We start from the raw sequence: 22,207 nt of genomic DNA, 5'->3' as shown, positions 1-22,207 counted from the left end.
AATACTAATACTAATAAAAATAATAGTAATAGTAATAGGAATAGCAGTAGTAATAGTAGTAGTAATAGTAATAGTAATAGTAATAGTAATAGTAATAGTAATAGTAATAGTAATAGTAATAGTAATAGTAATAGTGGTCAATAGTAATAGTAATAGTAATAGTAATAGTAATAGTAATAGTAATAGTAATAGTAATAGTAATAGTAATAGTAATAGTAATAGTAATAGTAATAGTAATAGTAATAGTAATAGTAATAGTAATAGTAATAATAATAATAATAGTAAAATTGAAAATATTCATATAGGGTAACCACTTCAGGTATAAAACTGATATCAATATGGGCCCTGTAAAATAAAGCAAAGATGAAATGAATATATTAAAAGAAATAAAAAGGGAAATTTAACAATGCTTGCTTTTATTATGGAAAATTATCCTTACTATAATATTGCTTTTCTTTTACAATGTAGCTTCTTTTTAAGGTTAGCGCTCAGCGGCGCACAGTATACTAGTATAGCTCAGCATCTTTGCCATGCACGCGTGAGTTCTGGACTTTCGGTGATATTGCACGTGGTGCACGGGACTAAGAATGGAGTCTGCACGTGCTAGACTGTTATGCTCCGCAGACCGATACCTTGAATGCATGAAAAGCACATGGTGACTCGCAAAATTGTCGGATTTCGAATGAAACAAATAAAAGGCAATCCAACTTAGCTAGCAGACTAGCTCCGCAATTGGCCTCTCTGAACATTTTTGCCCAGTGTGCGTCCATGTGTGTGTGCGTGCGTGTGTGTGTGTGTGTGTGTTTTCTTTATCTTACCCGAACCGTGGTAGACTCGTGGTCAACCACCGTATAACGCGTATGCGCGTAGGCTATGAGTAGCGTTGCGTGACGGCGTGTGACATGCCATGACGTGTCCTGCATTGCCACGGGTCAGCTGATTTACGCGTGAGTAATGTCGGCGTTGTCAGAGTGGAACGATGATGAGGAGAGTGAGTCAGTCTTCAGACATCATGGAGCAGCCTCGGGAAGTAGTCGGCGACCAGGAGCCGCACTATTTTACCTTTGAAGTCTCTTGGGAGGTTGCGAACAAAGGTATTTCTCCTACATATGTTTGCTATGTGCGCTTTTTCGCTTGAGCGAACGGTAAGCTTGGTACCTATATATTCGCGTACACCCCTAGATGAAGTTGTAGGCAAATCAGAAGGCTTCCAGTGATTCGAAGTCTAGTTTTCGTACTCCTTGGAAAGACCTGTCATCTTTCGTCCTATCTTCTTGCTAGATTATCTCTATCATTCTTAATATTGCCAACCTGTAGGTTCGTTGGCATAATGCTTGGGTGCGCGTATCGACCACATGCCACGAGATGCTTGTGTATTTAGAAAGTATAATTCCGTCTGCTTCCTGCTTCTTAAAGTGAAAATGCACTTCCTTTTGAAGATCTCAGTCAAAAATATGTTGCGCTGTGTCTGCTGTTACGGGCTGTTGTGGCTGAAGGTCTTTTTTTGTTTATCTCGGTGAGAAGTCTTTGTACACGGTTCAAAGGCGTTTGTTTTAGAATTAATTATATTGTAAGTTGTCAAGCAACTGAAGCCTGCTTCTCAGTCATTACAAACTTTGACAAAGAGAAGCTAAGAAAGAAAATATTGTTTGCTCTTTGAAATGCTGTGATTTAAAGTTAACACGTCAGAACTGATGGTGTAAATCAATTTAGTCCTTCCTATGAAGTTTATGTTAAATCACAGTATTGTAAGATCTGAGCTTATATCAAAATATTTAAGCTTAATGTAAAATTAACTCTTTGAGGTATAATGCTTATTAATAAATTAATATCAAAATCAAATTAATATGCAATGTCAGCCACTAAAAAGCAGAAATCGGTATTGTACTTGTTGGGCAGATCAGTGAAAACATGTCAAACTAGTCAGAGACTCACAGGAAAGTCAAGTGTAATATCCTTAGCTAATTCAATCATTTTATTTCCAGTAGGACATTGAAACTTGATGGTTGTTGTTGTTGTTGTTGTTGTTGAAACACCGTACCAAGCATCATTCTTTGGGTTTTCTTTACAATCATAACACAATGCTTTTGTTTCTTGCTAACGTTATAAACTGATTGATACCTTAGATTTCTTGCAAAAACATTTGTAGCTGAAAAACAATAATTGACCAGACATGGTTTGTCAGTTTATGATAAAGAGAAACATATATGTACCCAGATCCAGCTGCATCTACTTTGCAAAGAAATCTTTAACATGAACTTCTATCTAATTTGACTAAATAAATATTTAAATTACAATATTTAGAGAGGAAGTAGCTGGGTTTTATGCAGCTCCTCTATCCTAGTTGAATTGAAATTTGTAGATCTTGGTTTTTGTGGAAAGAGGGAGACTGGAGAACCTGAAGAAAAACTCTTGGAGCAAAACGAGAACCAACAGCAAGCTCAAACCATGGGCCGTAATCAAACTTGGGCTACACTGGTGAGAGGCAAGCGCCCTCACCACTGTGCCATCCCTGCGCACCACTGAGTCTGCACAATGATTATTAGTTGATGGGTTTAGTATTACAGAGTATAAAGCTTTAATAGAAAATAAACACTTGTAAGAGAGTAACAAGAGGTTCAGAGAGCTTAGAACTGGACCACAAGGATAGTTGACTGTGGAGTAAAACCACCTGAAAGGCATGCTGCTGCACTGTGAAAGTACTGGAAAAGTAGTCACTTGAGTCACAGAAAAGTCCACCAAAATTTCCTAAGTATCATTTCTTCTATATGCTTGAACAGATGCTGCCTTGCAAGTATTTAATTTTCAACATATTATTAAGTCACTTGAATAACTGACCCAAAGAAAGTATTCTCACACTAAGAAGAGAAAAGTACTCATAAAACTAATTATTAAAACCTGATTAATACTTACAAAACCAATTTAATTAAACTGGAAAGGCTAAAATCCACTGGCCCATTCCATACTGTTAGAATATATCCAGGATGGGATGCTAGTCCATCGCAGGTTAAACCTCCAGCAATTTGTCCCTGGTTATTTTGGGAGGGGTGGGGGGGAATATGCTCTGTTAAAAGAGATTAGAGGGGTCTGTTTTGTTGTTCCAAGTGGCACGATTCAACCATCTGGAACAGGTATTGCTACTCCCTTAGGATGGGATGCTACTCCATCACAGGTGACCCCACTTGCACACTTTTTTTAATGTCAGATTGTCCAAACAATCACCAGTACCCATTTTTCCTGAGTAGATGCTCAAGCAGTTTGGGAGTAATATATGTGTCTCAATCAAGACATCATAACTAGCCAGGAAAGTTTAATTTAGTATTTAACATTTTTTTGCAGTTGGTGGGATCTACACTGTCATCAGATCTAAAGCACCTGCTGCAGTTGATGTACTTGGAAACAAGTATTGTTTGATAGGAATGTACAATGATCTCCAGTGTAAGACTGAGGTGGAAATGATGGAACCTGAAGATCCTAGCATGAAAGGAGCTGTCCAAGCCTTGAGAGACAGTGGAGTCGAGGTATAACTTTGAACGATTCTCTTCAATTTATTTCCTTTTGTATACTGTCATTGTCTCGTTCCAGAAAGTGTACCCAGCTTTCTTCAGATATTCATATTCCTATTCATGTTGCAACTCTTTTACAAACTTCTGATTTTTTAGATTGAAGTTTTCACAGATTCAGAGTAAAAGAGGGATTATAAATAAATATTTACTGGACTACTGCGAACTATCTAAAGATTATCTATTGGTTTCTTAAGGTTATCTGTTGGTATCTTAGAGGGTAAAGAAAGACTGAACACTGTCATTAGGCTGCCTTCATATTTTTATTCTATATACTGTATAGTATATCATAGCATATCATATTTCTTTGGAATCTAGAAATACACATGGGCTCCTGATTGTACATTTTGTGTCATTAATTTATTTATAAATAATTATTGTTGTGAAATTTCATCTGAGTGAGTACCGGTAATTTGCAGGACTATTTCTTTCATGTTTTGTTAATGGCTAGACTTGAGTTATGTACTAGATGTACACTTCTACTACTGATTGTGGACATGTAGCACCATGGTCTCTCTAAAGCTGTCAGTTTTAAAAAATTTACAAATTCTCCCAAACCTTGTAGAGTGTTTCTACATGTATGTTAATGGGAGAACCTCTGTGTTATAAAGTACAAGTTAGAGCGGATAAAGGAATATGTGAGACTTTTAGCAAGCACATTCTTACAGGATGTATCAGAAATGTAACGGGTGGTTTTTCCTGTTCTTGTTTCTGTTTCTTGTCTTCAGACTCACTTTGGAAGATGGCTGATTGATGGATATCCCAAGGTAAATAGCTGATGAACTTCAAATCTGCTAATATGTCTTTTGCTCATCATACTTGTTTTCCTTTATGTGTATGTCCCAAATTGATTGATTTTAAATTGCATGCAGAAAAGTCTGAACTTTTCAACACAGCCTGACACTCATATTATCACAGAGATCCAGCTGACTTGTCTCCAGTCATCTCAAAGTCCTAAAGAATATTAATGTGGGAAGTGCAAGTGAGCACAAGGAGTGATAGACACTCATCACCGCCACTCACTAAATGGACTTCTCGAGAGATGACTGGTGACCCAGCTGTCACGGGATCCGGCCAAATTAGTGTTAGCGTTCTGCTGAAAACCAAGTCAATTATATCAATTGCTGAGGCTTCATTTGATTGCATTTTGTAGGTGGTTCTTTTCAACATTGGCTCCATTTACCACAAGTTAGGTCAGATGAAAGCTGATTTCTGGAAATACACTCACATTGGCATCCCTGACCCAGATACTGAGTCCAATGATGCTGTTGTTTTGGGATTCTTGGTTGCACAGTTTATTGGAGAGGTATGATCATCATTGATTGGTAAATCTGTTTCTTTGTGGCTGCTTTTATCATTCCTGCTCAGGGCTGTGCTCCAGAAGCACCTGGGTGCTACATACAGCTAAATTTTGCCTTTGAGCAACTGGAAAAATTTACTTTTTTCATATAAGCTTAAGTGCTGGGCACCCGGGATTTCATGGTTAGGAACCATTTGGCTCCTTGCAAATTTTTCTTGACCACAGACTTGCTGCTGGAAATTACAGTGACTTTTATTTACAGTTACTGTAGAACAATCATTTATTATATTATGCTGCCAACATCAAGGTTTGCTATTGCAGAACATCTGACTAGTGATAGGCAAGAGTTTACTAGAAAGGTAGCATTAAGGTGGTTGAGAGGCCCTGTTAGGGGGGGTACCCATGTCCCCTGTCTGAAATTCGCCACCAGCTATGTCGGCATTTCACAAGATTCCTATGTCGCCTGTCGGAATTTCGTCTCAGATGAGTTGTGTGGGAAATTTGACCTTGTTCGATTGAAACGAAGCTACACGTATAACACATCGTAATACCTTTGTTTATCAAAAAAAAAACCGACACAGTGCTCTCAAGTCTCACGCATTGAGCATGAGGCTCACGCAAACGAATTCAATCTTGCGCTCTCACGCTGAAACTATTATTGCTCATGCATTGAAGGTTCATTGCCGTTTGAGTCAAGTACACATATAATTAAGTATCTCTTTGCCAGTTGGATACAATTTACTCCTTGTGTGCTTTGCACTTGCTTCGAACACTTTTCAGCAGTAGGAATTCTTATGCAGAACCAGCATTTCTCCGGTCAGAGGGTTTAATGATTACTTTAAGGTTACTTTTAAAGCATCACATTTCGACTCAGAATGAAGGAAAGGACTTCTTAGCGACTTCAATTTTTCAAAATTTCCTAAGGGGCTTGGGGGCATGCTGGTGGCATATTGGGGGCATGCTTTCTAAGGGCTTGAGCATGCTTTCAAGCGCTGAAGTTGGTAACTTCCTAGGGGATGTGGGGGCATGCTTCCCCCAGGAAATTTTGAAATTTAGACGCTTGGAATTGCTATTTTCAGCCATTTTCCAGTCACTATTTGGACCCAAAGTACAATCAAACCTATGACTATTTTTACCATGTTTATGTTTAACAACCGTTCTTTAACTCAAAATCTCAATGGCCTTAATCAGATAATCTCTCCTATCTATAATCTTCCTTTGAATTTGGCGTAACCCTTACTTTCTGCTGAAGACGAGATGACCTTGGCAGCTTTTTCCTGTCTCTCTTTTCCTTCCATAATGCCATTTGTTGATAAATATGGGTTGTTGACCAAGTGAGAGGTCAAGATGTCTGGATATTGGCCAAGTTCTTTTTTTGCATGTTTATGGACCGAGACGGAGTTGAGGTCCATAAACTCGCAAAAAAAGAACGAGGCCAATATCCAGCCATCTTGACGGAACAAGCTTGGTCAATAAAGGATTTATTATATGGCTTTTGGGGACATTTTTCTCGCAGGACGTGCCGGGTAGTCCCGAGCGTGCAAGATAGCTCCATCTTGCCCGCTTGGGTAGCCAATCACAGTGCAGGATTTGATTCATCTTGCCCGCTCACGATGCTAGCCATATAATAATACAACTTCATATTCTTTTACTGGTGACCCACTGGTAAAAATATGAAGCAGACTTTCGAGGATCTCTTTCCTTTTTCCTTAAGCGTGTTTTTAGGCGTTTTAGGGCACTGCTCACTCAGCTGAGAGTGAGAAAAATACTCAGCAATGACGGACTCGATTTATTCGACGTTGGATGTTTTAGCATATATAAGAAAGCCTGGGTTTCACGACCCATCGACATCGCATGTGAGAGAGGAAAACACATTTAAAACTCTAGAAATGCGTCTTCACTTCGACTCGGACGTTTAAAACAATCACGGCATTCTCAGTTCTGAAAATCATTGTCAGTCTATCTTGCCATTGGTGTCGCTTTCCCTATTTCGCTGGAGTAGTCTGTCATTTGTTGCCAATTCAAAGCTCTCATGTCGCCGTTTCAAGGCCATGTCGCTCATCGGAATTTACCACTAACAGGGTCTCGGCTGAGTCTAAACAGTTTCCAGCAGTTAGATTTTGATGGGTCATTAACAGTCAGTCTTTATCACTTGATGCTACAATCATGGTATCAAAATACCACCCAATCATTGGTAAATGCATTGTTAACATTTTCCTGAACAATAGGTTACCATTGCAACAGCATGATCTGCTAAAAGCACCCTTAATTACAGCTTTAGGGGCTTATAATTCAAAAACGGCACAGTGAAATTTTTTTATATTTTCAAATTTTGATAAGCATGATAAGACACAACTTTTGGCAAAGTTTTAAAAAGTCTGTACATAAGGTTCAGAGCCTCCTTAAGGTTTTGAAAATGTAAGGTGGATCTGAACCCCATGTGTGACGAGCCATAAGATGGCCACTACAAACCTGGTGTCTTGATTAATGTCAAACAACTGAGTTTAGAAGTTTCACTTTTGAGAATTACCAAATTGATTGAAATGAACTGCTCTTCTTTGTTTTGAAGCTCTTCGGATTCTTAGTCAGTACTCTTACTGTTAAAAGTATACAGTACATAATCACATTTACTATAATAATGTTTACTGACAAAAGATTTCAAGTGAAAAGTTCAGGAAGATTTATAATGGCTAGTGAAAGAGTGTGTCCTTGAGATTGAGGTAGAAAGCTTAATGCCAAAAGCTCCTTTATTTTTTCAGCAGGTGGTTGCATATGAGCACACATTTTTGTAAATGACCAGCTCTTTCAATCACCTTTTGTATTCCCAAGGTGGTCACTTGCAAGAGCTTCAACTGTACATTTTATTTTTATCTTGCTTATTGACTAATTGAGATGTAAATATCTCTCTTTGTACAGTTTCGAGCCAGATATGATCCTAACACACCTATAGTTGCACATTTTCATGAGTGGCAGGCCGGTGTGGGGCTGGTTTTATTGCGCACAACAAACGTGGCTGTAGGGACAGTTTTCACCACCCATGCAACACTTCTGGGAAGATACCTATGTGCAGCTAATGTGGACTTCTACAACAATTTGGACAGGGTAAGTTATAAAAGATGGCAGAAATTTTACTAACTCAGCTGTAGCAGCTGATACTGTTTGTAGCATGAAGTCAAGTGGCTAAGGAATATTTCTAGTACTCCCCATGCAAACTGTGCTAGTCCAACTGTGGCTTACAGTCTCTGCTGTGGTTACCTCTAATCAACAATATTGGTTTGCATCATAGGTGCACAATGTGTGCGTGCAGAGTGCTATGTAGCTGAATACCTATTTATTCATTGTGGGCCCATGATGTGACCCAATAGTACATATTATTGGTACCCTGTTGTCTTGTGGACTGAGGTGTAGTGTCAGGTTTTTCTGATAGCAGAACACAAAGACAGGTCATGCTTGAACCATTAGCCATGGCATGCCCGCATGCTTTAACCTGATGGTAAATAAGGATATCCATCTGCAGTCAGGACCAGAACTTGTGCTTGTATTCATAGCATGACGCAACCAGGTGAACATACCACTGGATGAGGTGCTGGTTAATTGCAGGTTACACTCCCCTCCTTCCCTCCCTCCCTATCCCCACCCGTTCTACCCCCACCCTCTCAGTGTTAAGTAACTGTCCAGAAACATCTTTTGATCTAAACTTTTTTTTCTCTTTGAACAGTTTGATGTTGACAAGGTAAGTGAGATATTTCAGCTTGTATTCACTGCCGTAACTTTTGTGCTACATACAGTACATGTATATCTACATCAGATTCTACATCAAAACCAAGTCTTTGTAAAGTCCAGAATATGATTCATTGTATTATGATTTATTGCAAATTAATTAAAAACAACATGTATATGTATTCTGCTCTACTTTATTTGTTTCATATCTCATTTGAGTCATTCAAGATAGCTGTGGGTAGCTGTAATAACGAAACAGGCCTGTGCACCTGTACCTAAAGTAGCAACCGTGCGGGGGGTGGGGTGGGGGGGGGGGGGTCAGGAAATTGTATTTGTTGGTAGCTTGTTGGAGTGTTGTAGTTATATCTTTGCTGCCCTAATTATGTCCCTTTTATTGCAGGAAGCTGGAGACCGCAAGATTTATCATCGTTACTGTCTAGAGCGTGCTGCTGCTTCTAATGCTCATGTGTTCACCACAGTTTCTCACATCACGGCAGATGAAGCTGAACATTTGCTCAAAAGGAGACCTGGTAGGATGCTCCATCAGTGTAGTTTAAATTTGACTTCTTGCAGCCTGTGTGGAAAACAGTAACTACTATACAGACAATAAAATATGTAATACATGTACATCCTTAGTATAAATGTGTACTGGCAAATTTAATGCTGGGGGTAAGCCTGCAATGGACTATAATCCCATCCAGAAATACTCCTAGTCGCTTTGTGTTACGAAGAAACGAAATAGGCACTGGCCTGATAGTCCATTGGGCTTGGATGAGGACATTACCTACCTACCTACATGTACAGTGATAATTCCGTGTGAAATAAAAAGTGGTACAATAACTTCTTCACCTAGGAATGTCTTGAGCAGACACTATTGTCAGATTATGCATAAGACACACTTGCATCATGGGTTTTAAAAAATGTCTTCTCTATACCAAGTAATGTTTCATTCTTTTTTGTAAGAATCTGTTGTTGCCTTTTGCATGCGGCCCTTATTTCATTCCACCAACATTGCCTTCTATTTTGTCTTAATTACACTTGTCTGGTACATGTACTTTGGTTTCGTGTGTGACTGTGTGTGTTTTTTTTAACAGAAATCGTTCTGCCCAATGGCCTGAATGTTATTAAGTATACGTAAGTGGTATTTTAACTAGTCCATTCTGTCGATATTGTAATAATATTCTGTGAGGTTCTATAATCTGTGCTTGTGCAGAAAATTGTTGCAGAAATTTAGAGGTAATGGGTGTGATACAGAGTTCAATTATTACAAATAAATAATATCTAGATTTTTAAAAGTGAAGTTAAGTATTAGTTAAGTAATGTTCCTTGAATATAAAAGAATATGCCAGAATTTGACATTGAGAGGAATATTTAAAAAAAAAAGTCTTACAAGGCAGGGATTATTTAGCCTAACTAAAGGAAAAAGAATTTATTCTACATGGTCTTCACCTTTGATTGAAGTTCTTTAATATGTAGAGCTAATTTTGATTATTACAGAACATGATTTACATTGTGGAACAGTGATGAATTTCTAATTTTCTGGCAGAAGACAAATGTTTGTTCAATCTAAGTTGTAAGACCTAAGAAAGTTTATTTGTCCTTGAAACAAAAATGTTCAACTTGTGTTTGTAGTCATGCTCCTGTGACTAGGCACGAGGAAGGAGTTACTTGAAAACTTATCTATGTCATGGCAAGTTCTAGTAAAATAACATTAAAATGGTTTGTTTGTTTAGAGCTCTGCATGAGTTCCAGAATCTGCATGCCATTTCAAAGGAGAAGATCTGTAATTTTGTGCGAGGTCATTTTCATGGGTATGTATAGATCACAATGTAAATTTTTGCTTACATGAGTATGGATTTGACATGCACATAATTCTGTTGAACGTTATATGTTATATGTTGAACGTTATATGTTATATGTTTATTTATGATTTTTAACCTCTTCCATTTTGCCATAGTTTGTATGCCTTGTGAATTGAAAGCTAGAATGTGTCAAATGAATGCATCCCGTTTGTTCACAGACATTTAAACTTTGATTTGGACAAGACACTCTTCTTCTTTAGTGCTGGAAGGTGAGTTAAGAATACTTTTAAATACATGTATGCTGACTACAAGCAATGCATCTCACTCACAGCTGCTATTCACTAATTAAAGTAACATCTTTTTCATCAGTATGATTTTGAAGTGCTTGACATGAACCCTTCACTCAGGAGACTGGCTCAGCTTAGCTTTAGCATAGCTTATCTGAACCTCAAACAACAGAACCTTTTGAAACAGCCAAAGGACATTTCTGGACTATGGATGTTAAATTTGACTGCAAATACGATTTTGCGAAGCAATCTTTGTATTTAAATATGATGTTTTCTTTGATACACGCTGCAGTACACCTTGTGGAGTCTGTATGTACGTGTGTCATTGCTTAAGTAACTTGTGAACAGACTTCTCCTCTGCAGGCGGGCAGAGGTAGCTGAGGGCGGTCTGGGGAGGAAGAAATGCACGCTGGTGGCTTGTTCACTCGCGTAATTTTTTGTGCGCGCTTGCCAGGAGCCTATTCACAGGCTGTTGCTAAAGTGAAAGTTTTGCAAGTCTGTAGTAAAGAAAAAACCATAAGTTTTCCTGGAGACGAAAATCTCAATCCTTGGTTTGTTGGAGAATTGCTTGTGTTAGGTTACCCTCACTGCACTGAAAAACGTTCGCAGTCTTTAAACCTCTATCTTTCCAGGTATGAATACTTCAACAAGGGCGCTGATCTTTTTGTAGAATCTCTAGCAAGGCTTAACCATCTTCTAAAGGTGATTTTTGTCTTTTATTGTCAGTAGCACCTGCAAGTTGTAAAATACATTGACGGCCAACATAATTGGCAGTGTGTAGATCCTGTTCAGTTTAATAGGAAGCTCTTAACGGGGCCAGAAATGTAACGCTTCTGGTAATTTAAGTATGACCATACAGGCCAAGTTGAAGGTCTTTGAAGAGTACGTTAGTTCATTGTTAAATTTCATGTTAAGACTGACGTAGAGCCTTTCGTCTTAAATAGGCTTAGTAATACGTGTTTGTTTTCGTCCAAATCAAACTTATTTTCAAATAATGAAATGCCTGAAATGGTCTTGTCTTTTTCACGGTCAGTTTAGCTGAAAGCTGTTTTGTCCAGAGGCTGTATGTAATATGCCTTGTTAATTTTCTCCAGGTCAGTGGCAGTGATATGACTGTAGTGGCATTTCTAATTTTTCCCGCGCGGACTAGCAACTTTAACGTAGACTCACTGAAAGGGCAAGCTGTTACAAAACAGCTCCGGTAAGAACTTCAACTGCTATAATTTCATGTTCAGCGTATTGTATTCTATGATTTAACTTTGTAGCATCTCAGTTTCTCCAGCTTGCTGGTTTCGTATTCAGCATAATTGAAAATGCCATTCGCCACTTTAGAAACGAGAAGAAGCCTGGGGCAGGTCGCATCACGCACTGGCTTGTGGGACCGTTATTAGGGACAATCTCGCAAGCGACTGCGAGATGGGACTCGCCCCAGGTTTCCTCTCGTCTCTAAAGTGGCCAATGTTTTCATTAATTACGGTTTTCGCATTTCTAGAGACACGGTGACTGAAATCCAAGACAAAATAGGCAAGCGAATATACGATTCTTGTCTCGGGTAAGTTCTGTTTTTAATCGCTTGTTGATAGTAAGGTCACACTTGTGAAAAACTGTTTTGTTACATTGACCGTGAACATCAACATATCGTATGTTATCATGGTAATGTCTGTACGACTCAAGACCAAGATAATTTCTTAACGATATTGAGTCACCATGTGAAGTTTATATGAAATAATTCATATAAGAACTGCGGTTGTAGATGAAAGTGAAGAATGATCATCGCAGAAGATATGAACTCAATTAACTGACTTCGCTCCCAATGTGTGGCTTCATAGCTCAGTTGGTAGAGCATCGCACCGGTATCGCGGAGGTCACGGGTTCGAATCCCGTTGAAGCCCTGATTGTTTCAGGTTTCTTCTTTCCAATTGCTTAAATTCACATTGTGAGTCACATTGTGAGATTCCAAGGGAAAATAAGATTAAAGGCTTCCCTTGTTTCTTTGTCTTTATACTTTGATTAATGAAAATTACAACACAATTCTTCTTTACTTCCGAAAGAAGTCTTAGCTATAGGCGTGGGTTATCTCAGCCATTAAAAGGAGCTGAATAACTGGCCTGATAGAGGCAGATATTGTAGGGAGTGAATTAGGAGAGGCACACGCGCGAGGGAGCGCACGCGCGAGGGGGAGGACGCGCGAGGTATGGGACCTGTGATTTTAAAATGCGTGCGCAAGAGGATAAATTTTTTTCATAAAGACAACAGAGAGACTGAGATAAACAAACTCGAGAAAAGAAATTGAGACAAAATACAAAGGAGCGAGGCCATGACAACTTTTTTTATTACGTTTTCCGCTAATAATCACTCATGTATGTCAAAGAGATGCCTTCTTCACATGTGCCAATTATGTTCAACTTGACTTGCGAATCGTATATCGTTTTAAACTCAATATTCGGGTTACTTCCTGAGGGAAAATAAGTTTCAGTCAGAGATAGATAACATTAACAGACTGGCAACTATTTGACGTCTTAATATAGGGGAAAGCTTCCAGATGGTACGAAACTTTTAGACGCTGACGAGATAATCAAGCTAAAAAGATGTATTCTTGGTGCCAAGGTAATAAATACTCTTAGAATAATTCAACCGCGGTAACTCTCTGATCAGTTTCGATTACGGACAAATGTACCTGGAAGACATATTAAAACACAACGAGCATGAAACGATGTTTTAAGAGGTAAAAAAGTGCGTTGACACTTTCTTGCTTTAATTTCCAACTGAGACCATCCCGAATTTGTTTTCTTACGATATCAGTACATTTGCAAGGACACAAGTTAAATGAATAAAGAAGCTATAAATTGAAATTTGATCTTCATAATCCGTCTGATGAATCAAGTCACTTTTTAAAAAGACTCTATCTGAAAACGTATTACGACATGTGTCTTTCTAGAAGTTGGTTTTCTCTAGCGACGGAGTCGGAGTCGAAATCAGAAACACAGAGCAATACGATCTAGTGAAAACTGCATTGTTGGAGTCGTAAACCAATCACAGTGGTCGATTTCAGGCCTTGCAATCGGTTTGTTCTTCCGCTTCTGCTTCCGACTGCGACAGTCTAGTTTCATTGAACCGTAAGTGGAATCGGAAGAAAATGGAAACGTTCTGATTCTTCCGACTTCGATTTGGTCAGACTTCACAAGGTTGTAAGCGCGCTTTCGACTCCGTCTTCAAGTACGACTCCGTCGCCAGTGAAAGCCAGCCTTGAGGGATCGCAAAGTGCCCTCTACATTTGTAATTGTGATATTTCTGTTGTCGTTGTTTTGCAGCGTCCTAACCTTCCCGCCATTGTAACTCATAATATGTTAGAAGACAGTGTGGATCCTATTCTCTGTCACCTTCGACGAACACATCTTTTCAACAATCCGGATGACAGGGTCAAGGTACTTCAACGTTATTTAGGTCGTCACACAACACTTCCTGCAAAGAAGCATTGCGTGACGCGTGACCACCCAAATAACGCCCGCGATTGGCGTTATTCCTCACTTGTCAGTCAATACATTGCTGTTGTTTGTTCTCATCATTAGGTTATTTTCCATCCTGAATTTCTGTCGACCATCAGCCCGCTTCTTCCAATGGACTACAGTGAGTTCGTTCGTGGCTGTCATTTAGGAGTGTTTCCTTCATATTACGAGCCTTGGGGATACACTCCAGGTAAAACATTAGTGTACTTGTGTGACAGACGCCTTGATTATCAATGTCAAATGGTACACCACTGTTTTGATCGCACGTACATGGTGCATTAGAGCGGTTTTCATTTGACTGTTGAAAACTAATATTGGTTTTGCATCAACCACGCTACTCGATTGGCTTAAAAAATCTCGCGCCACTTTTTCGTCCAATCAGAAGTAAAACCAAAACCAATCGTGACTCATTCGGACATGTTTCCCCGCGCTTCTTGTCCGCTAGATGTAATTACTTTGAGTTTTGATTGATTCACTGTATTGTCTGTGTAGTTTGTGATTGGCTAGAGTGATTAGCTTTGGTTTTGTTTTCAAGACACTCAATTGAAAACCGCTCTAACAGACTTATTAGAACTCGAAGCAAAATGCAAAAGGAAGCTTAGTTGTTTCTACATCTGACTAGTCGAGAAATAATTCCGTCGCTGTTATTAGGTAGAGGACGTCGCTAAGTCACAAGTATTGTATGTAAGTAATGTCATGAAAAAGCGCTTTATGGATACTGCTAGTCAAGGTCTTTGGAAGTAGGTGCTCAGCATTTGAATCCAGTTAGTCTGCGAGCAATCTCTCTTTTGCTCGGAAATCCGTGGGGAAAAACGCAAAACAAGTGAGCTTGCAAGCGTGACTCCAAGCTTGACATGCGAGCGGTGAGCGGCGAAGCCGTGAGCCTTGCGGGCGTCGAAAGACGAGCGCTCACTTTTCGCTCGTCTTCCGACGTCCGCGGTACTTGCTGCTCGCGGCTTCGCATGTTACGCTCGCACGCTCACGACCGCTCACTTGTGCTGTGTTTTTAAGTTTTTATCTACGGAATTTCGAGCAAAAGAGAGACTTCTGGCAGTCTAGAATCCAGTCACCTCTCTTCGCTTCCAGTCGCTTTGGTGCGAACCACAAATCTAGTCAGGAACGATAAGAAGTTACTGTATTCGCAGGAGGATGGAGTCAAAAAAAAATGGTTTTGTCAAAAGACGGAAAGTAATCTTGAACATTGTACAAAACTCTGAACCTCTAACCTCTAACCTTGTTATTTTTGTACAGCGGAATGCACCGTGATGGGAATTCCCTCCGTATCCACCAACTTGTCAGGGTTTGGTCGGTTCATGGCAGAACACGTGACCGATCCTACATCTTATGGCATTTATCTTGTGGACAGACGATTCAAATCAGCGGAGGAATCCATTCAAGAACTCACACAGGTAAAAAATTCATGGCGTCTGACATGTTTTCTATCACAGAGAATATAGGAACATATTTGAACGGCGGGAGAAAGATTTAAGACACTAGAGATCATCACAGTCTTAGCAGTCTCAGTAGGCAGTTGTGAAATTAAAGCCTGAAAAAAATTCACGCCTGAACGGGATTTGAACCCATGACCTCAGCGATAACGGTGCAGTGCTCTACCAAATGGGAGCTGATCACGTTGTGAGCTCTTTTGTCCTTACTGGGTATTTTACCAACTGTAGTAACCAGACTCGTTCAGAACCCGTTCTTACAAGTTGCCTTAGACAGGAATTTACGTAGCGCGTCCTCTTTAGAGAACTGTTAAATTTTCTGCACAAAATTTTTTCCTCGAGCTTAGGTGCTCGTAAGACCAGCGCTTACCTTCTTGTTTCCAAAACTCAGCGTACTGCTGCTTCCCCGTAATGCGATGGTAGGCCTTTAAACTCGGGTTGCACACAAAACAACATGTAATACATCCTGCTCAACTTCCTGGGGACGGTTAATCGTGCTGCGTCATTTCAATATTCAGCACTGATATTTCTGTAGCTCCATCAGAAACTGATTCGCTTACGCTAATGAGGGAAATAGTATAAACAAAGATTTCCCTAGACATCTGGGTAGAGCCAGTTACTTTGAATCTTCCCTCTTATGTCATGAACTGCACTGGACTGGCCAGTGCTCGAACCAGGACTGCTCAGTTAGAGATCCAACACACTGTTCGGCATAGAGCCACGACTGCTCCCACGGCCCGTGAACCGAACGTGTTGTTTTTTTCTGTATGGAGTTCAGGAAAGGGACAATCTTCTTCACTTGAGATATTTCGTTGATATTAAACCCATTTCAACTGCCCTTAATATCTGTTGCTGAGTACATAATGAAACAGTGTACTTTTTTTGTCACAGTACATGATGAGCTTTTGTAAACTGACAAGAAGACAGCGAATTATTCAGAGGAATAGAACTGAACGACTCAGTGAACTCTTGGATTGGAAGAGTCTTCATAGGGTAAGTTTGTTAATTAGTTGCTTACGAAGCAGTCTTTTGAGACAATTTCCAAACGATAATGTGAGCAGGCCCTAACACCAACACTCCAGGTAATATTATTAGAAGCTATTAGAGATTGGCAGATTCTTGTCTAGTTCCTGTACGGCTTTCTCCCAGGCCTTCACGGGCAATTGATTTCGGTGATGTGTCCGAGACGAAGTTTTCGCCTCGAACTACGTGACCCGAAAACGATTGACCGAGGCGAAATATCGAGGCCTAGGAACTAGGCAATGTAGATTCGTCTCAAGTCCTTTTGAATTATCATCATGGAGAAGTGAGGACGAGTCAGGGCAAAGTAGAGCGCGTCTCAAGTTGCCACCAAAACTACTGTACAGCGGTTAAAGGTACTGCGTATCTGCAGTTTTTATGACTGCTGTTACTAGCGAATGCCTGTTATAATTTAAAGTTGTGACATTTTCAACTTTTAAGCCATAAATTAAGTCAAAAATGCCAAAGAAATCCATAATTGTCATCCATCAATTTTGTTGCCCCGTATTTCGGTTCGTGTCTTTCGTTTTTGTAACGTTTTCATACAAACCTGGAGCTCATTACATTCCAAACACTCTTGTAAAATTCAAGGCGGTTTCAACAAAACGTAGGATATATTTTGGTCGTTTTACCGCTTAGTAATCTTTGAACATTGTTTGTTTGGTGTTATTGTTTACTTTTGTATATATTACATGATAACAGCCGCTTCTTTTTATTTCAGTACTACTCGCGGGCTCGACTGCTTGCTTTGCATTACCTTCATCCGGACAAGTACGAGAAGCCCCGCCTGATTGATGAAGTGGTGAGCTCGGTTCTTGGTTAATGGGTAATCCATACATCTTTCATACCACCGCACTAATAATTGCACTAGTTGCACTGCTAGGTGCACTGTGCACTTTCGAGTGCAAGTAGACTGTGGCAAACTAGCCTGTAAGCAGACTCACCTTGAGGTCACGCGCGCGCGGCGAAGAGCGAGTCCGCGAGATGGTCCGCGTGCGAAACGATCCGGTAGGAAGAGTCTGGTGAAGGACGTCAAACTAGTCTCCTCGCGACTTTGCTGCTCGCACCAGTGCTCCCCAAACGTTAGCCTTTTCGCAGGCTAGAGGGAAACGTCACAGGTTTTTGTTTAAACTTTATATTTTAGACATGGTCGAAAACGTTTTAAGATCCTCGGGCTTATTAATCGGGGGATCTTCGAGAGGTTGGACAATTTATCGTAAACAATAGGAACTCCATTGGTTGATCTTTAAGGGTGTCCGAAAAACTGCAAGCAAATTGTTTGAATTAGTTAACGGCCCAGTGTACGGCCTGCTAATTAGTGTGGTATCCCTCGGAGATATTCAGGAAAGGTTGTTTACCATTTACCTCCAAAAATGAGGACATTTCAGTCGAAATATAAATTGTAAGACCATTTTGACTTGCCTGAAGGAAAATCTCCAACCTAAATGGGGTACCGGTTAAAACTTCTTGTCGATTGTTTCTTTTTCATGATCTTTTTCTTCGTACTTGCACGACCCATAAGCTACTGAGCTTTATTGTTAATCGTGCTTAAATAAAGGTTGTCTGTCTGCACTGACACATTGCACCTCGTTGAGTTGTAGTTCAATCACGTGATCATAGACCTGTTTTCACTTGCGACCTGTTTCTTGTTTTTCAGCAAATGAATTTTAACTATCCGCGCCCAGGCTCTGCTCCGCCATCTCCAGCTCCGTCTGAGTGTGGTTCTGATTCCAACGAAGACGAAGACGAAGAAGATACGAAACATCGACTTTTCACCAATTGAAGTCTTATATCTCATACGTTAAATTAAAATAGGCAAGTCTTCCTTCGATTCTTACGTACAGTAGCCTGCGAGTAAGATGCCCCACAGAGCTTACAGGCTAATGGAATCTGAGGGGTTTAGATAATGTAAATTTCCTTGGCCATCTGGGGCTGCACTGGGAAAAATCTAGTGTGAATTGTAGTATCGAGGCAATTATTAGTTACGTTGAACACGCGGCTTGCTTCCCAAACCGTAGATCGTGAAACGTATGTCACGCTATCGTTGTGGCGATAGTGTGACACAGAGTCGATCTTTAATTGTAGAAAAAGTCCCCCGGTTCTTGGAGTTAAAGCAAACCAAGTTTTTCTTCTTTGTTTTCAAATGATTCTTCCCATTGGACGAGGAAATCCTTCGATATTTTAGTTATATATTTAACGCGTTTAATCCACACTCACCAGCGCTTTTATGATATACGATGAATTGTGTGTAAAGCCCGGCTTTCACTAGCGACGCGAGCGCAAACGAAAGCAATAGCGATAACCCCAGTGAAACGAAATTCGACGCAAACACAAGCACAAGCAAAATCATCCGAACCTTCCGCCATTTTGGAAAACTGTTCAGGCGCGAGGTAATCTGGATCCAATGTGTTCATTGGCCAAACATAACCACGTGTGGTAAATATCCTTGTGCTGGCGTTATGCCCGAGCGGTATTTCGTTTTCACTTGTTTTGCAGCGCAAACGCAAATTTTGATCCTTATTCTTGTGCTTGCGCTTGTGTTTATGCCTGCGTCAAGGCCGTTTTCACGGTGAAATAAGAATTATTGTGTTTGGGCTTGTACTTTCGTTTGTGCTAACGTCGCTAGTGAAAACCAGGCTTAAGAGGTCAGCGGTGGTATATATCAGGTGTGAAAATTATGGATCTGGTTTATATTATTTTTAAATTACTTCAATCATTATTAAGATAGCACGATTTTAATTTTACTGATTTATGTTAAGTAGCGTACTAATCGCAATTTTCACTTTAGGTGTAAGATATATTTGTTTGGGATATGCACGCAAATTTGGTTCGTGTTATCCGTATTTTAAAAACTAGTATAGGTAATCAAATGATGAGGAGTGAAATTAGGAAATAATTTCACGCGCGTTTTGCCAAAATTCTAAAAATTAGGATTTTTACAAAACGTAAGTGAAATTATTTCTTAATTTCACGAGTATATTATTTGATTGCCTTTTAATATCATGGGTGACAAATTACACCTACAGTCTTAGGTTTTTGATTTGTTTGTTGTATCGAGAAGTTTCGCGCCAAACGTTCGCATGGCAATTTTGTAATTTCGCATGTGAAATTACAAAATAGCCTTGAAATTATGCGCCAAATTTTAGGAGTAATTTGTCGCCCGTGATATTATGTATAGAATTGCCGGTTACACAAGGTTGATTACGTTTGTTACGTGTACTGAATAGTTTTGTATTTGGCTGGAAACTGAGTAATTGTCTCTTGAAAACCGTCTAGTATTGGAATGCATGAGAAAGGTTACTGGATTGCCGAAGTAATTTTCACAAGGTAGTAGGCAAAAGTAAAGAAACTCGTTTTTAATTTCATCAGTGTAGTGCAAGTCTGAACCATGTTAGAGTAGTTTTCAATTGAGCGTCGACAACAATCGTACGCACGCTCTCTGATTGGTTTAAAAATTCGCGCCACCTATTCAGCCAATCAGATATTAAACCAAACCCAAAGGTTGCTCGTGCGTGTTCTCCTGCGCGTGGCGACGGTTATGGTTTCTGATTGGCTCATTGTGTTGTCTACGAGTGCTATGATTGGCCATTGTGATTCCTTTGGTTGTAGTTTTAAGACTCCTTTTTGAAAACCACTCTAGAGGTACTTAGTTTCCTTTGTATTTAATCAAATGTCAAAACGGAATAATAAATACGACATTCTAGCATTGTGCAAGAAATAGAGAACCGAGAATTGAACGGAATAAAATGCAATTACAGTGACGGGTTAATGAATGTTTCTCAGTTCTTGAGCTATACGATTTTGTAGGTTGTTATTAGGCTTTTCTCCACATCTTATCAGTGTTCCTATTCTTTCTCTCGTCGTGTAGGCTTCTCCATGTTGGGGCCTCCCCTCTTATTCTAGTATGCTGCTGTATTTCTTCGCTGTGTCTCCCCACATACACCTATGCTACTCCTTCTATCCCATCTCTCTTAGCACTGCTACTGCCACTCCCTTACGCCCTTCCCTTCCTGTCTTCTTCCTGTTGCTACTCTTCCGCCTTCTTCAGTCACGCCAGCTGCTGCTTTTCGTCCTCTTCCTGCCCTCGCCTTCCTTACCAGCTTCAGCAACCTACTGCTCCTCCTTTCCATGCTGTCTCACCTCTTACTCTTCCTTTTCATCAGCATCTCAACATTGTAAGCGTCGTGATCTTATTGCAATAGGCCAGTATCGATACATTTTTTTCCCTTTATTTTTTTTTTTTATAGTTTACTTGCAATTCACACTACTTACAACAATGGTACAACTACTACTTACAGAAGTGACAACTGCTTACCACAGTAATACAACTACTAACACTACTTACACTACTTAACAATACGATGCAATTACAGAACTTACTCAACAAAACAACACATTTACCCTTTTTAAGTTACGATACTAATACTTACACTACTTACAATATAATACCATTACTGATGCTTCTTACATTCATATTGTAACAAAAGTAGCAAAACTCTAATAACTAATTTTGCCACTGAGACTGATTATCTATTGTAATTGAATTAAATTAATTTAACTTTCGCATTTTTCAGCTTTCCATTGCAAAGATAGCGCTGACTACAATTCAAGAAAATTGAAAGTTTTTTCCAACATTTTGCAAGAAGAAGAATATTTTTGAGTTTGCACAACTGAAATTCCAAACTTCCGGGTTAGGTTTGGACTTGTATTTGGGGGAAGATCGTAGTCCTTAAATAGTAGCTGTATTTTAGATGGTGTAGATACATTAGAATTCAGCTTGACAGTGAGTTCTAGAGGACACAAACAAAAGAAAGAATAAAGCTGTCATTCAATTGCCTTTGTTTGTGTCCCCTAAGCCTCACTGCCAAGCTGAACTTTAATATGTCGAAAACGGTCTATTAGCGTTTTTTTATGTTGAGGCGACTAGTTGTGACATGGAGTATTCGACATTCATAAATGCCTCCCCAATGGAACACAGTTTCACAAGAGTAAAATGACAACACTTCATTTTTGGTTTCAAATTTAAACTCCACAAAGGTCTCCAGTTACGCCCTTTCAGTTTTGACCTCCAGTATTATGGTAGATTGTCTCACTATGCACTTCTTGCCCATTAGTTCTCAGTGTTTTTCGGTTCAACCATACCATTAGGTAGGTTGTCTCTTGGTTAGCAAGAGACTCCGTCCGGACTGTGTTGGAAACCAAACCGGGCTCATTGTATCCGTCTTTCTTCACCCAGGTGTGTAAATTCAGACGAGAGAATACATTTTTGGCCAGGGAGGGTTACCCTGCGATGGACTAGCATCCCATCCAGCAGGGGGGTGGGGGTATGGACTTGTTTCGGCGCAGACTTTACCTTAACATATCAAGGGTCCGTTAATGCAACATTTAAACCGAAGCTCAGGAAACAAGTACCTATAGGCCCTTTGCAGCTAAGCCATCACGTGACCTACTTTTCATAAAATTATGGGTTATAACTTAAGAAATGCCAGAAATGGAAAAAGCATGTCGAAAATATCAATATGGTCAAGTTTGAGGCTCCCATCATTAAGGAATGAGATTTTATG

At 39.7% G+C, this 22,207-nt stretch overlaps 1 protein-coding gene across 2 annotated transcripts; it reads left to right on the top strand.

Annotated features, from left to right (window-relative positions):
* Positions 1 to 474: 474 nt before the first annotated feature.
* LOC145489009 (glycogen [starch] synthase-like) lies at positions 475 to 20,412 on the top strand. 2 transcript variants are annotated; one of them, XM_081467895.1, is made up of 20 exons: positions 475 to 1,094; positions 3,340 to 3,521; positions 4,292 to 4,330; positions 4,717 to 4,869; positions 7,780 to 7,965; positions 8,582 to 8,596; positions 8,984 to 9,113; positions 9,678 to 9,717; positions 10,317 to 10,394; positions 10,604 to 10,654; positions 11,305 to 11,374; positions 11,767 to 11,873; positions 12,165 to 12,224; positions 13,201 to 13,279; positions 13,984 to 14,097; positions 14,242 to 14,368; positions 15,430 to 15,587; positions 16,515 to 16,616; positions 17,365 to 17,469; positions 18,301 to 18,381. In XM_081467895.1, exons 1-19 carry the CDS (start codon positions 980 to 982, stop codon positions 17,464 to 17,466), a joined length of 1,908 nt encoding a protein of 635 aa, XP_081324021.1. In that variant the 5' UTR covers positions 475 to 979; the 3' UTR covers positions 17,467 to 17,469; positions 18,301 to 18,381. The 2 variants fall into 2 exon arrangements, with proteins under 2 accessions (XP_081324021.1, XP_081324020.1); XM_081467894.1 differs by having other exon boundaries at positions 476 to 1,094; positions 17,365 to 17,445; positions 18,301 to 20,412.
* Positions 20,413 to 22,207: the final 1,795 nt, after the last annotated feature.

The sequence above is a fragment of the Orbicella franksi genome, chromosome 6 (genome assembly GCF_964199315.1).
Source record: "Orbicella franksi chromosome 6, jaOrbFran1.1, whole genome shotgun sequence".
In the NCBI taxonomy this organism is placed as follows: domain Eukaryota; kingdom Metazoa; phylum Cnidaria; class Anthozoa; order Scleractinia; family Merulinidae; genus Orbicella; species Orbicella franksi.
This window is presented reverse-complemented; position numbering and strand designations above follow the sequence as displayed.

What these genes read in the sequence shown, in the direction of transcription:
- LOC145489009 (XM_081467894.1), top strand. Translation starts at nt 980, where the DNA reads ATGATGAGGAGAGTGAGTCAGTCTTCAGACATCATGGAGCAGCCTCGG. An exon ending in ATATACGATTCTTGTCTCGG is followed by an intron (nt 12,225 to 13,200) that starts GTAAGTTCTGTT and finishes GTCTTAATATAG; the next exon opens with GGGAAAGCTTCCAGATGGTA. An exon ending in CCATTCAAGAACTCACACAG is followed by an intron (nt 15,588 to 16,514) that starts GTAAAAAATTCA and finishes TTTTTGTCACAG; the next exon opens with TACATGATGAGCTTTTGTAA.